Below are 15,182 nucleotides of genomic sequence, written 5' to 3' on the forward strand. Positions count from 1 at the left end.
CTGAGGAATAGTGCATTCCCTACTGCTTCTCCCTCCACACATGCTCTATTTCCATTTCAGGCAAAGAGTTCTTTTTCCTGGACAGTGAAACCAGATTGTGCAAAATAGCTCCTGAAGGCTGGAGAGAGCAACCTCAGAAGACCTCCACGAATACCTTCACACTCTTCCTGAGGATAAAGTTCTTTGTCAGCCACTATGGGATGCTCCAGTGAGTGCTGCAAATGTGTTCATTTGTTCCTTAAGGAATTTATGTATGTCCAGGTGACAAATGCTTTGCAAACTGTAAATTACATACAAATAACAATAGCTATTGTGGTTGGTTTTCTGTTGATTGGATTCTGATCAAGATAGAACAAAGGGGAAAAATCAGTTTGTTTTTTTTTTTTTTCGTGCAGGCCCTGGTCAAAATGAGAATATGACCTTTTGTTTCAGACATACTCCACTCAAGGTCAAAATTGTCTGTGACCCCAAAATGCCCCCTCACCCCCAACACACAACTCAGCAGCCCAGTCATGAGGGTTAGAGGACAGAGACATGGGTTTGTGGTTTGATCACTGCTTCTTTATTTCTTTGTTTATTAGAAACACTATCGAACTGATTATTAGCTTCCTCACTCAAACCAGAGCAAGAAACACCTCTGTAAGTTTGTGTGAAGTGAGTGATCCTGAACTAGGGGCAGGAGACATGGCGTAAATGGAGGAGAGCACACTTGTCTTGCTGGCATTGCCTCTGAATTCTATTGAGTTGCATCTCATCTTCCCTACTTTCCCAACTTCCCACAGTGAGAAAACCCACTGGTGCTAATGTTCTCCCTTTCCCTTAGCAACCCAACCTTCTTTATTGCTACTTCTTTCCCAGGCACAGCCTGACAAGGCACCAGTTTTACCTGCAGCTTCGGAAAGATATCCTGGAGGAGAGGCTCTACTGCAATGAAGAGATGCTGCTACAGCTGGGGGTCCTTGCCTTGCAGGCTGAGTTTGGCAATTACCCTAAGGAGGTAGGGGTGAACACCTAGGGCCTTTGTGTGGCATCACTGGAAAAATAGTTACAGGATGAGGGCATGTGTTAGTAATGTGGAGACTCTGCTTTGAATATTGTTACCATCTACCAGTTACATTGGAGTAAACTACAGTTATCCATCCATCCATCCATCCATCAGTCCGCCTATTCACTGATTCATCCATCCACTCATCTGCCTATTTACCTGTCTATCCATCCATCCATCCATCCATCCATCCATCCATCCATCCATCCATCCATCCATCCATCCATCCATCCATCCATCCACCTATTCATTGATTCATCCATTCACTCATCTACCTATTTACCTGTCCATCCATCCATCCATCCATCCATCCACCTATTCATTGATTCATCCATCCACTCATCTGCCTATTTACCTGTCTGTCCATCCGTCCGTCCGTCCGTCCATCCATCCATCCATCCATTCACCCACCCATCCACCCATCCATCCACCCATCCATCTACCTATCCATCCATCTACCCACCCAGCCACCCACAAACCCATCCACCTATTCATCCAGAAAGCATTCATTGAGCACTATTTGCTAGACTATGCTAATATGGTTCTAGTCTAATAGGTACCTCCTAAAGACAGTAATTTACTAGTTTATTGAATTCCTACCATAATCACCATAATCAATAGTAATAGCCAACCTTTATTTTCAAAATTTATTTTTATTTATTTATTTTATTTCAATAGGCTTTTGGAGAACAGGTGGTGTTTGGTTACATGAATAAGTTTTTTAGTGGTGATTACTGAAATTTTGGTGCATTTATCACCCGAGCAGTGTACACTGCACCCAACATGTAGTCTTTTATCCCTCATCCTCCCAACCCTTTCCCCAAGTCCCCAAAGTCCATTGTATCATTCTTATGTTTTCTCATTCTCATAGCTTAGCTCCCACTTATGAGTGAGAACACACGATGTTTGGTTTCCATTCCTGAGTTACTTCACTTAGAATAATGGTCTCTAATTCCACCTACGTTGCTGTGAATGCCATTTTTCCATTCATTTTTATGGAATGAGAGGAGAAAGAAATATATATATATATATATCATTGATGGGGCATTTGGGCTGGTTCCATATTTTTGCAATTGGGAACTGTGCTGCTATAAACATGCATGTGCAAGTGTCTTTTATGTATAATGACTTCTTTTCCTCTGGGTAGATACTCAGTAGTGGGATTGATGGTTCAAATGGTAGTTCTACTTTTAGTTCTTTAAGGAATCTCCACACTGCTTTCCGTAGTGGTTGTACTAGCTTACATTCCCAACAGCAGTGTAGAAGTGTTCCCTTTTAACCACATCCATGCCAGTATCTATCATTTTTTGATTTTTTGATTATGGCCATTCTTGCAGGAGTGAGGTGGTATCACATTGTGGTTTTGATTTGCATTTCCTTGATCATTAGTGATGTGGAGCATTTTTTCATATGTTTGTTGACCATTTGTATATCTTGTTTTTTTTATTATTATACTTTCAGTTCTAGGATACATGTGCACAATATGCAGGTTTGTTACATATGTATACATGTGCCATGTTAGTGTGCTGCACCCATTAACTCATCATTTACATTACGTATATCTCCTAAAGCTATCCCTCCCCCGTACCCCCACCCTAGGACAGACCCTGGTGTGTGATGTTCCCCTTCCTGTGTCCAAGTGTTCTCATTCTCATTGTTCAATTCCAACCTGTGAGTGAGAACATGCAGTATTTGGTTTTTTGTCCTTGCAATAGTTTGCTGAGAATGATGGCTTTCAGCCTCATCCATGTCCCTACAATGGACATGAACTCATAGTTTTTTATGGCTGCATAGTATTCCATGGTGTATATGTGCCACATTTTCTTAATCAAGTCTATCATTGATGGACATTTGGGTTGGTTCCAAGTCTTTGCTATTGTGAATAGTGCTGCAATAAGCATACAAATGATTTATAATCCTCTGGGTATATACCCAGCAATGGGATGGTTGGGTCAAATGGTATTTCTAGTTCTGGATCCTTGAGGAATCACCACACTGTCTTCCACAATGGTTGAACTAGTTCATAGTCCCACCAACAGTGTAAAAGTGTTCCTATTTCTCCACATTCTCTCCAGCACCTGTTGTTTCCTGACTTTTTAATGATCACCATTCTAACTGGTGTGAGATAGTATCTCATTGTGGTTTTGATTTGCGTTTCTCTGATGGCGAGTGATGATGAGCATTTTCTCATGTGTCTACATAAATGTCTACTTTCATGTGGCTACATAAATGTCTTCTTTTGAGAAGTGTCTGTTTATATCCTTTGCCCACTTTTTGATGGGGTTGTTTGTTTTTTTCTTGTAAATTTGTTTGAGTTCTTTGTAGGTTCTGGATATTAGCCCTTTGTCAGATGAGTAGGTTGCAAAAATTTTCTCCCATTCTGTAGGTTGCCTGTTCACTCTGATGGTAGTTTCTTTTGCTGTGCAGGAGCTCTTTAGTTTAATTAGATCCCATTTGTCAATTTTGGCTTTCGTTGCCATTACTTTTGGTGTTTTAGACATGAAGTCCTTGCCCATGCCTATGTCCTGAATGGTATTGCCTAGGTTTTCTTCTAGGGTTTTTATGGTTTTAGGTCTAACATTTAAGTCTTTAATCCATCTTAAATTAATTTTTGTATAAGGTATAAGGAAGGTGTAAGGAAGTTTCGGCTTTCTACATATGGCTAGCCAGTTTTCCCAGCACTATTTATTAAATAGGGAATCCTTTCCCCATTTCTTGTTTTTGTCAGATTTGTCAAAGATCAGATGGTTGTAGATGTGTGGTATTATTTCTGAGGGCCCTGTTCTGTTCCATTGGTCTATATCTCTGTTTTGGTACCAGTACCATGCTGCTTTGGTTACTGTAGCCTTGCAGTATAGTTTGAAGTCAGGTAGTGTGATGCCTCCAGCTTTGTTCTTTTGGCTTATGATTGACTTGGCAATGCAGGCTCTTTTGTGGTTCCATATGAACTTTAAAGTAGTTTTTTCCAATTCTGTGAAGAAAGTCATTGGTAGCTTGATGGGGATGACATTGAATCTATAAATTACCTTGGGCAATATGGCCATTTTCATGATATTGATTCTTCCTATCCGTGAGCATGGAATGTTCTTCCATTTGTTTGTGTCCTCTTTTATTTCGTTGAGCAGTGGTTTGTAATTCTCCTTGAAGAGGTCCTTCACATCCCTTGTAAGTTGGATTCCTAACTATTTTATTGTCTTTGAAGCAATTGTGAATGGGAGGTCACTCATGATTTGGCTCTCTGTTTGTTGTTGGTGTATAAGAATGCTTGTGATTTTTGCACATTGATTTTGTATCCTGAGACTTTGCTGAAGTTGCTTATCAGCTTAAGGAGATTTTGGGCTGAGATGATGGAGTTTCTAAATATACAATCACATCATCTGCAAACAGGGACAATTTGACTTCCTCTTTTCCTAATTAATACCCTTTATTTCTTTCTCCTGCCTGATTGCCCTGGCCAGAACTTCCAACACTGTGTTGAATGGGAGTGGTGAGACAGGGCATCCCTGTCTTGTGCCAGTTTTCAAATGGAATGCTTCCAGTTTTTGCCCATTCAGTATGATATTGGCTGTGGGTTTGTCATAAATAGCTTTTATTATTTTGAGATATGTCCCATCAATACCTAATTTATTGAGAGTTTTTAGAATGAAGGGCTGTTGAATTTCGTCAAAGGCCTTTTCTGCATCTATTGAGACAATCATGTGGTTTTGGCTTTGGTTCTGTTTATATGCTGGATAATGTTTATTGATTTGCATATGTTAAACCAGCCTTGCATCCCAGGGATGAAGCCCACTTGATCATGGTGGATAAACTTTTTGATGTGCTGCTGGATTCGGTTTCCCAGTCTTTTATTGAGGATTTTTGCATCGATGTTCATCAGGGATATTGGTCTGAAATTCTCTTTTTTTGTTGTGTCTCTGCCAGGCTTTGGTATCAGGATGATGCTGGCCGCATAAAATGAGTTAGGGAGGATTCCCTCTTTTTCTATGGATTGGAATAGTTTCAGAAGGAATGGTACCAGCTCCTCCTTGTACCTCTGGTAGAATTCAGCTGTGAATCCGTCTGGTCCTGGACTTTTTTTGGTTGGTAGGCTATTAATTATTGCCTCAATTTCAGAGCCTGCTATTGGTCTATTCAGGGATTCAATTTCTTCCTGGTTTAGTTGGGAGGGTATATGTGTCCAGGAATTTATCCATTTCTTCTAGATTTTCTAGTTTATTTGCATAGAGGTGTTTATAGTGTTCTCTGATGGTAGTTTGTATTTCTGTGGGATCTGTGGTGATACCCTCTTTATCATTTTTTATTGCATCTAGTTGATTCTTCTCTCTTCTTTATTAGTCTTGCTAGCAGTCTATCAATTTTGTTGATCTTTTCAAAACACCAGCTCCTGGATTCATGGATTTTTGGAAGGATTTTTTGTGTCTCTATCTCCTTCAGTTCTGCTCTGATCTTAGTTATTTCTTGCCTTCTGCTAGAAATTTTAATTGTGATGTTAGGGTGTCAATTTTAGATCTTTCCTGCTTTCTCTTGTGGGCATTTAGTGCTATAAATTTCCCTCTACACACTGCTTTAAATGTGTCCCGGAGATTCAGTTATGTTGTGTCTTTGTTCTCACTGGTTTCAAAGAACCTCTTCATTTCTGCCTTCATTTCATTATGTACCCAGTAGTCATTCAGGAGCAAGTTGTTCAGTTTCCGTGTAGTTGAGTGATTTTGAGTGAATTTCTTAATCTGAGTTCTAATTTGATTGCACTGTGGTCTGAGAGACAGTTTGTTATAATTTCTGTTCTTTTACATTTGCTGAGGAGTGCTTTACTTCCAACTATGTGGTCAATTTTGGAATAAGTGTGATGTGGTGCTGAGAAGAATGTATATTCTATTGATTTGGAGTGGAGAGTTCTGTAGATGTCTATTAGGTCCTCTTGGTGCAGAGCTGAGTTCAATTACTGGATATCCTTGTTAACTTTCCATCTCGTTGATCTGTCTAATGTCGACAATGGGGTGCTAAAGTCTCCCATTATTATTGTGTGGGAGTGTAAGTCTCTTTGTAGGTCTCTGAGGACTTGCTTTATGAATCTGGGTGCTCCTGTATTGGGTGCATATATATTTAGCATAGTTAGCTCTTCTGATTGAATTAATCCCTTTACCATTATGTAATGGCCTTCTTTGTCTCTTTTGATCTTTTTTGGTTTAAAGTCTGTTTTATCAGAGACTAGGATTGCAATCCCTGCCTTTTTTTGTTTTCCATTTGCTTGGTAGATCTTCTTCCATCCCTTTATTTTGAGCCTATATTTGTCTCTGCACATGAAATGGGTCTCCTGAATACAGCACACTGATGGGTCTTGACTCTTTATCCAATTTGCCAGTCTGTGTCTTTTAATTGGAGCATTATTTGATCTTGTCATTATGTGAATTTGATCTTGTCATTATGATGTTAGCTGGTTATTTTGCTTGTTAGTTGATGCAGTTTCTTCCTAGCATCAGTGGTCTTTACAATTTGGCATGTTTTTGCAGTAGCTAGTACCTGTTGTTCCTTTCCATGTTTAGTGCTTCCTTCAGGAGCTCTTGTAGGGCAGGCGTGGTGGTGACAAAAATCTCTCAGCATTTGCTTATCTGTAAAGGATTTTATTTCTCCTTCACTTATGAAACTTAGTTTGGCTGGATATGAAATTCTAGGTTGAAAATTCTTTTCTTTAAGAGTGTTGAATATTGGCCCCCACTCTCTTCCGGCTTGCAGAGTTTCTGCCAGGAGATCCACTGTTAGACTGATGGGCTTCCCTTTGTAGGTAACCTGACCTTTCTCTCTGGCTGCCCTTAACATTTTTTCCTTCATTTCAACTTTGGTGAATCTGACAATTTTGTGTCTTGGAGTTGCTCTTCTCGAGGAGTATCTTTGTCGCATTCTCTGTATTTCCTGAATTTGAATGTTGGCCTGCCTTGCTCGGTTGGGGAAGTTCTCCTGGATAATATCCTGCAGTGTGTTTTCCAACTTGGTTCCATTCTCCCCGTCACTTTCAGGTACACCAATCAGATGTACATTTGGTCTTTTCACATAGTCCCATATTTGTTGGAGGCTTCATTCTTTTTTTTTTTTTTTTTACTCTTTTTTCTCTAAACTTCTCTTTCACTTCATTTCATTCATTTGATCTTCAATCACTGATACCCTTTCTTCCAGTTGATTGAATCAGCTATTGAAGCTTGTGCATTTGCCACGTAGTCCTCGTGTCATGGTTTTCAGCTCCATCAGGTCATTTAAGGACTTCTCTACACTGGTTATTCTAGTTAACCATTCGTCTAATCTGTTTTCAAGGTTTTTAGCTTCTTTGTGATGGGTTCGAACTTCCTTCTTTAGTTCAGAGAAGTTTGATTGTCTGAAGCCTTTTTCTCTCAGCTCGTCAAAGTCATTCTCCGTCCAGCTTTGTTCCATTGCTGGCGAGGAGCTGCATTCCTTTGGAGGGGGAGAGGTACTCTGATTTTTAGCATTTTCAGTTCTTCTGCTCTGTTTTTTCCCCATCTTTGTGGTTTTATCTACCTTTGGTCTTTGGTGATGGTGACGTACAGATGGGGTTTTGGTGTGGATGTCCTTTCTGTTTGTTAGTTTTCCTTTTAACAGTCAGGATTCTCAGCTGCAGGTCTGTTGGAGTTTGCCAGAGGTCCACTCCAGACCCTGTTTACCTGGGTATCAGCAGCAGAGGCTGCAGAGCAGTGAATGTTGCTGAACAGCAAATGTTGCTGCCTGATCGTTCCTCTGGAAGCTTCATCTTGGAGGGGTACCCTGCCGTGTGAGGTGTCAGTCTGCTCCTACTGGTGGGTGCCTCCCAGTTAGGCTACTTGGGGGTCAGGGACCCACTTGAGGAGGCAGTCTGTCAGTTCTCAGATCTCCAACTCTGTGCTGGGAGAACCCCTACTCTCTTCAAAGCTGTCAGACAGGGACATTTAAGTCTGCAGAGGTTTCTGCTCCCTTTTGTTCAGCTATGCCCTGCCCCCAAAAGTGGAGTCTACGGAGACAGGTAGGCCTCCTTGAGCTGTGGTGGGCTTCACCCAGTTTGAGCTTCCCTGCGCTTTTTTTACCTACTCAAGCCTCAGCAATGGTGGGCGCCCCTCCCGCAGCCTCGCTGCCACCTTGCAGTTCTATCTCAGACCACTGTGCTGGCAATGAGTGAGGCTCCATGGGTGTGGGACCCTCTGAGCCAGGCATGGGATATAATCTCCTGGTGTGCCATTTGCTAAGACCATTGGAAAAGTGCAGTATTAGGGTGGGAGTGACCCGATTTTCCAGGTGCTGTCTGTCACAGCTTCCCTTGGCTAGGAAAAGGAATTCCCTGACCGCTTGTGCTTCCTGGGTGAGGCGATGCTTTGCCCTACTTTGGCTCATGCTCAGTGGTCTGCGCCCACTGTCCTGCACCCACTGTCCAACACGCCTCAGTGAGATGAACCCAGTACCTCAGTTGGAAATGCAGAAATCACCCATCTTCTGCGTCGCTCACTCTGGGAGCTGTAGACTGCAGCTGTTCTTATTCGGCCATCTTGGAACTGCCCCCGACCATTTGTATATCTTCTTTTGAGAATTGTTTATTCATGTCCTTAATCTACTTTCTGATGAAATTGTTCACTTTTTTTCTTGTTGATTTGTTTGAGTTCTTTATAGATTCTGGATATTAGTCCTTTGTTGGATGAACTATCTATAGATTGCAAAGATTTTCTCCTATTCTGTGGGTTGTGTGTTTACTTTGCTGATTGCTTCTTTTGTTGTGCAGAAGCTTTTTAGTTTAATTAAAACCCATCTATTTATCTTTGTTTTTGTTACATTTGCTTTCGGATTCTTGGTCATGAAGTCTTTGCCTAAGCCAATATCTAGAAAGTTTTTTCTGATGTTATCTTCTCAAATTTTTATGGTTTCAGGTTTTAGATTTAAGTCTTTGATCCATCTTGACTTGATTTTTGTATAAGGTGAGAGATGAGGATCCAGTTTCATTCTTCTACACCTGGCTAGCGAATTATCCCAGCACCATTTGTTGAATAGGGTGTCCTTTCCCCACTTTATGTTTTTGTTTGCTTTGTCAAAAATCAATTGACTGTAAGTGTTTTGCTTTTTTTCTGGAATCTCTATTTTGTTCCATTGGTCTATATAACTATTTTTATACCAGTACCATACTGTTCTGGTGACTATGGCCTTATAGTGTAGTTTGAAGTCAGGTAATGTAATGTCTCCAGATTTGTTCTTTTTGCTTAGTCTTGCTTTGAATAGTAACAGCCAACCTTTATTAAAAGATCACTATGTACCTGGCATTTACCTAGACATTTTCAATTTATGTTAACTCAGCTCTCACAGCAACATTGTAAATTGGTGTGATAATATCAACTCTATGATATTATCACACAATTTCCTAGAAGAGTGATCTGAAGTTCATGTGGCTAGTACATTGTAAAGTCTAAATTTGAGCCCAGATGTATTACTCCAAGGCCAATGCTGAGTCTTCTGGGATACTCTTCTCAAATGGCAATTCTAATCTTGTTGGCCAAGCCCCTGCCCTTGCCCCTGCAGCAGAATCATATGCAAGTTTCTTTGATTTAACTGCCTATGATAGTCCTCTGTTATAATCCTCAGGGAGTTAATGGAGTTAATTACTTGTTATTTGATTTTCAGATGCCTATTCGTCGGGAAGGATTATGCTAATGTATTTACTTACCTAATTAGGATTGAAAATGGGGACACAAGGCAGGAAGGAGAAACCAACCACTTGAGCTGTTACAGAGAGCAGTGTAATTTTGCTTTCGGGGTTTATGCAGCCTTCCCCCATCTCCTGCCCATGTTCTGGATGAAGGGAAAGGCTTGGGAACAGACCTCAACAGAGACCAAGCAGTGTGACATGGCATCTGAATGTGGAGTCCATCTCTGGATGCATCAGTAGGAGCAGAGAGGAAGGAGCAAAGGAGGGGAAGTTTTCACCAATCTCTTCCCTGGTGACCTCCCAGTCAGCACACTGGGCTTTATCTTGGATAGCACTCACCACTGTCATGTGACAAATGCTGGGTACCACTGGGGAATGCTTAGCTTGGAGAAGAGATGGTCTTCTTCAAGAGGACTGCGTGAAGGAGGAATTCACTGCTAAAAAAAAAAAGAAGAAGAAAGAACGAAATGTTAACTACACCCACCCCACCCTTCTGCCCCAGAAATCTTCAAAAGGACCTTTAAATCCTTGAGATCCTAAGAACTGGCAGGTACTTGGGCCTTTGAATGCCCTTTCCCATAATGTCTGCACATCCGTCTCAATGTTATATACCTTTCAAGGTCAGTACCAATCCCCTAGAGTTCCTGGCCCCACAAGTGGACCCTCTGGGTCCTTTTTAGCATCCTCCTATACCCTTGGCCAGCACAGGTGATTGGACAGCATTCTGTTGATTACCAGTAATAGCAAATCAAGCTCAGGCTGGCTTGAATAAAACATGTCATTTACTGGCTTGCAAAACTGAAGGGTTCTGGTTCTTTCTCAGCCCCCTAGCATCCCTGTGACAAGCTTCCAGCCCAATCACTCTTACCTTGGACCCTGGGTGATAGGAACTCACATGATGTCAGCGGGACTTGGGCTTCTTGTGTCTCTGAGCTATGCTCTCCTGTCAAATTTGCCTTTCATGGCTTTCCAATTCCACCCTCCAGGTTCCAGCCCTGTGCAAGAAAGAGAGTCTCTCCCTTGGAAATGGCATGGAAATCCTGGGTTTCTGTCCCATTGGCACTGACAGGGTCATGTGCCCACCTGAAGCCAATCATTGTGTAGGAGGATGTCATGCTTTGATTGGTTAGACTTCAGTCTAACCCCATGGTCACTCTAGGAGGCAGGGATAGAGCTCACACTGCAAAGTGCATAGACTGAGAGGGAGGAAGGATGGTTTCCCATTTCCAAAAAGAAGATGAATAGTCACATGTGGCCAGAAATACATGTCCACCAACAGTGGGCAGTTAGTGGTCAGAGATGTTATATCGTTGGTGAACAAAGGAACCATGTTTACCTAAAGTTCTAGTCTGCTACATCACCGGGGTCTGACCTTGTATTATGGGCTGAGTCTTGAGCCCCCAAATTCATATGTAGAACCCCTAATTACCAGTATCTCAGAAGGTGACTGTATTTGGAACTAGGGCCTTTAAAGAGGTGATTAATTTGGGATGAGGCTGTTAAGGTGGGCCCTGATCCAATCTGACTGGTGCCCTTATAAGAAGAAGAAATTTGGACACACAAAGAAACACCAGGGAGGCACAAGTACAGAGGAAAGGCCATGTGAGGACACAGGGAGAAGGAGGCTGTCAGCAAGCCAAGGAGAGAGGCCTTGGGAGAAATCAAACCTGCGGAAGCCTTGGTCTTGGACTTCCAGCCCCCAGAACTATGAGAAAATGAATTTCTATTGTTTAAACTCCCCAGTTATATGGCAACTCCAGTAGATTAATACACCCTGAGTCTGAGAAAGAGAAGCAGTAGCCAACACTGGGTGTGGACACCTTCGCAGAGTTCTGTGTCTTATTCCTCATAGGGTATGTGGGATAGATGGAGAGGGCTGTGAATGACTTCAATTATAACTTGCCTGCCTTGGCTCTGGAACTGGACTGAAGAGCAGGGACAAGCCCAACAGTTAAAGCAGTGAGAACAGTGGGGTTGTAAACATTTTTTTGCCATGTCCCATGGATAAATGGACATTAAAACCCAACACGCACACAAGCATATAGAACAGAACTGAAGCAAAAACCTCAGGAAATAAGGTGCAGCCTTTCTATATGCAATGCACGTTGATATCTCCTATTATATTTTCATTCATTTTAAAAATGCTGATTATGGCCCCCAAATTGATTCATAGCTCACCAATGGGTTACAGACTGCGGTTCGAAAAACCACTTCTCAGACTCTCCCAACATTGTCTTGCTTTCCTCCCGGTACAGCTTCGGAAGGTGCTGCTATGTCCTGGGGTCTTCAAAGTCCCTGCGTATTCCTTCACCCTGCAGGGTTTTTGTTCACAGCATTTATCATCACGTGGGATGATGAATTCATTTTATTGATCATTAGCATAGAAAACACCTGAGGGTAAGGGCTTTTTTTGTCTGTTTTGTGTAGCCATTTCTCCAGCACCAAGGCAGTGCTTGAAGCACAGGGAGTTTGTGCAAGAGTTGTGAATGAATGGAGCTGAAACTCCTGGATTGGAAGATACTACAGATGACAGTCATCCATCAGAACATCAGCAGTTGGCTTGTCAGGGAACTGTAGTTCAATTCCCATCTGTCCCCTCTCCTGGGCCTACCCTGGTCCATGGGGACTGGAACTTCACTTTCTGCCCCTGACACTGCCCCAGGGAGGCAGTGTCTCAGAGCTGGCCTGGACCCCTTAACCTCCTCCCTGTCCTTTTGACAAGCCCTGTCACTGCTTATCCTTGAACTCTTTCCTGCCCTCAGTACCCAGGCCTGGGGCTCTTTTCATGCCTAGGCCACCTTCTTCTTGCCCTTGTGGTGCTACACTGGGGAGTCCTGGGAGGAGGGTGCTCTAAGCCAGGAGTGTCCCAGTGAATCAGTTGACATTCTTGCTGTGGCCTCTGGTTCAGTTGCTATATGGTCTTGGCATATTTTCTCTCTGAGCCTTGGCTTTTTCATCTGCAAAATGGAAAATAATCATCAATCTCTTGCAAATCTGCTGTAAAGGTGAAAGGTGGCAATGCATGTGTGGTACCTATGCTTACAAGCTTTCCTTTTCCTTCCTCCAGCATTATAGTGCTCTAATATAAAATAACACAACAGCTAACCTTCAGTCTGTAGATTCAGATACAGGATGTCAAACCTGAGTTTAACTCTAGCACTTAGAGTTGTTGGGGACCACAGATCAGATCCACTGGAGGCAGGTGGGAGTTTGAGTAATAGTCTCTTACTCAGACCTGGAGTCAGTACAGCAGAGTCTCTTGCCCCAGGGCTCCAGGGGCTCAGACCTGTCTCTATGAGCCTATAATAGTCTAGGTTCTCTAGAGAAACAGAACTAATGGATAGTTATCTATCTATCTATGTATCTATCTATGTATCTATCTATGTATCTATCTATGTATCTATCTATGTATCTATCTATGTATCTATCTATCTATCTATCTATCTATCTATCTATCTATCTATCATCTCTGTATCCATCTTCTGCCTATATATCTATCTATGTATCTATTATCTATCTATCATCTATATGTCTTTCTGTCTATCTATCTAGAGATGTATTAGAAGGCACTGGCTCATGTGGTTATGTAGGCTGAGAAGCCTCAAGTTGTGCAGTTAGCAAGCCGGAAACCTGGGAGGGCCAATGGTGCAGTTCCAGTCCAAGCCTGAGCCCAAAGGCAAGAGAAGAACTGCATCCTGGCATGAAGAGAGTCAGGCAGAGAGGAGCTGCTTCTCCACAGGAGGGTCAGTCTTTTTGTTTAATTCAGTCCTTCAACAGATTGGATGAGGTCCACTCACATTAGGGAGGGCCATCTGCTTTATTCAGTCTATGGATTTAAGTGTCAGTCAAGTCCAAAAACACCCTCACAGGCACACCCAGAATATTTGACCAAATATCTGGGCACCCCATGGCCCAGTCAAGTTGACACATAAAATGGACCAGCACTAACACTCCATTATGGTGCTTTCCTGTGCCCATCCAGTTTCTGACTGATCTTACCCTGCTTCTGGCTCAGTGTCATCTCATTCTCCTCCTTCTGCTTCCCCATCCCCAAATCCTGCCAAGCCTTAACCTGTCTACTGCCCTGAGGACATTTCTGAGGTGCTCTCTGCTGCCCCCATGTGGCCCCTGAAGGCAGACTTTTTCCTGTCTCATGTTTGTAAAGATCAACAAGTTTACGCAAACCCATTCATTTATACAACCACTTACTCAGTCTTGATTTATGGAAGGCCTGCTCTGGGCTTGGCACCATTGAATTCTTACATCAACCCTGAAAAGCTGGTGCTATTTACATTTGCCATTGAGAAAGTTGTGACTCTGTGAGGTTAGGTAAGCTAGAAAGAGTGCGACCAGGGCTCACTTCACATTGCTTTGCTATATGCCAGGTGCTGCAATGGACACTTCAAAGGGCATTGAGTGAGGCCTCAGAAAGGAGAGTCCCTCTCTGTGTCATTGAATGGACAAGAGGAGAAGTCTGGCCTGTCCGCTGCCTGAGCCTCGGTGGCTGTGAAGCTGGGTGGTGGCCACTTGTTGTATCTGGGAAGACAGTGTGGCCTCCTAAGGGGCTTATATTTTCTTTGATAAATGGTTCTGGTGCTGAAAAAAATAACTTGGAAACCACTGTTGTGAAAGATTGGGAGCCCCCGAAGAATTTTAAGCAGGGAAGCAACATGATTACATTTGCATTTTAAAAAGGGAGACAAAGACAATTTAGTATAAAAATAAATCTCCTTAATCACATCATCACAGCAGAATAACTTTCCTCTGGGTGCATTCTCTCCCTGCCTTGATCACATGCGGGGGTTTTTACACAGTTGTGAACTTCACCACATTCGATTTGCATTCTTCTTTCTCACTCAATGGTACATGTCCTCCAGTGGCCTTCCTAGTGATCCTCTGGAGTGGCAGCCTGCTGTGCCTTCCCAGTCTTCCTTCACTTCTTCATTCTTGTGTTGTGGGGTATTCACCCAGTAGCACCATGTGAGTGATAACTACTATTATTATCATTTAAATTGCATCTGATTTTTCTGTTTTATAAATGCCATAAAAACAAGTGTACTTGACCCCAGAGTTTTTTCAGTCCCTTATGGACTTTTCTCTTGGATATATTCCTACCAAAAAGATCCTGGGTCAAAGATCCTAAATGCTTTTTTAAAATGAATGTTTTAATAGACTTTAATGTTTGGAACAGTTTTAGATTCACAGTAAATTTGATTTGAAAATACAGGGAGTTTTCATATATCCCTGCTCCTCGACATGCACGGCCTTCTACAGACAACATAAAAATCCTGCACCAGAAGGTACATTTGTTACAATCAATGAACCTACATTGACACACCATTACCACTGAGAGCTCATAATTTACACTGAGGTTCACTCTTGATGTTGTACATTCTATGAGTTTTGACAAATGTATAAAGACATGTATCCACCTTTACGCTATTGTTGAAGTCAAATAAAATATGGAGA

The 15,182-nt window shown here is 42.2% G+C and overlaps 1 protein-coding gene across 2 annotated transcripts in view; it reads left to right on the forward strand.

Annotated features, from left to right (window-relative positions):
• FRMPD2 (FERM and PDZ domain containing 2) overlaps window positions 1-15,182 on the forward strand; it is a 125,631-nt gene that overhangs the window by 52,579 nt on the left and 57,870 nt on the right. For both annotated transcript variants that reach the window (XM_025396643.1, XM_025396644.1), the window contains 2 exons: window positions 61-208; window positions 859-997. In XM_025396643.1, the coding sequence (XP_025252428.1) occupies window positions 61-208; window positions 859-997 (287 nt within the window). The remainder of the gene's footprint in view (window positions 1-60; window positions 209-858; window positions 998-15,182) is intronic.

This window comes from Theropithecus gelada, chromosome 9 (assembly GCF_003255815.1).
Source record: "Theropithecus gelada isolate Dixy chromosome 9, Tgel_1.0, whole genome shotgun sequence".
Lineage (NCBI taxonomy): Eukaryota > Metazoa > Chordata > Mammalia > Primates > Cercopithecidae > Theropithecus > Theropithecus gelada.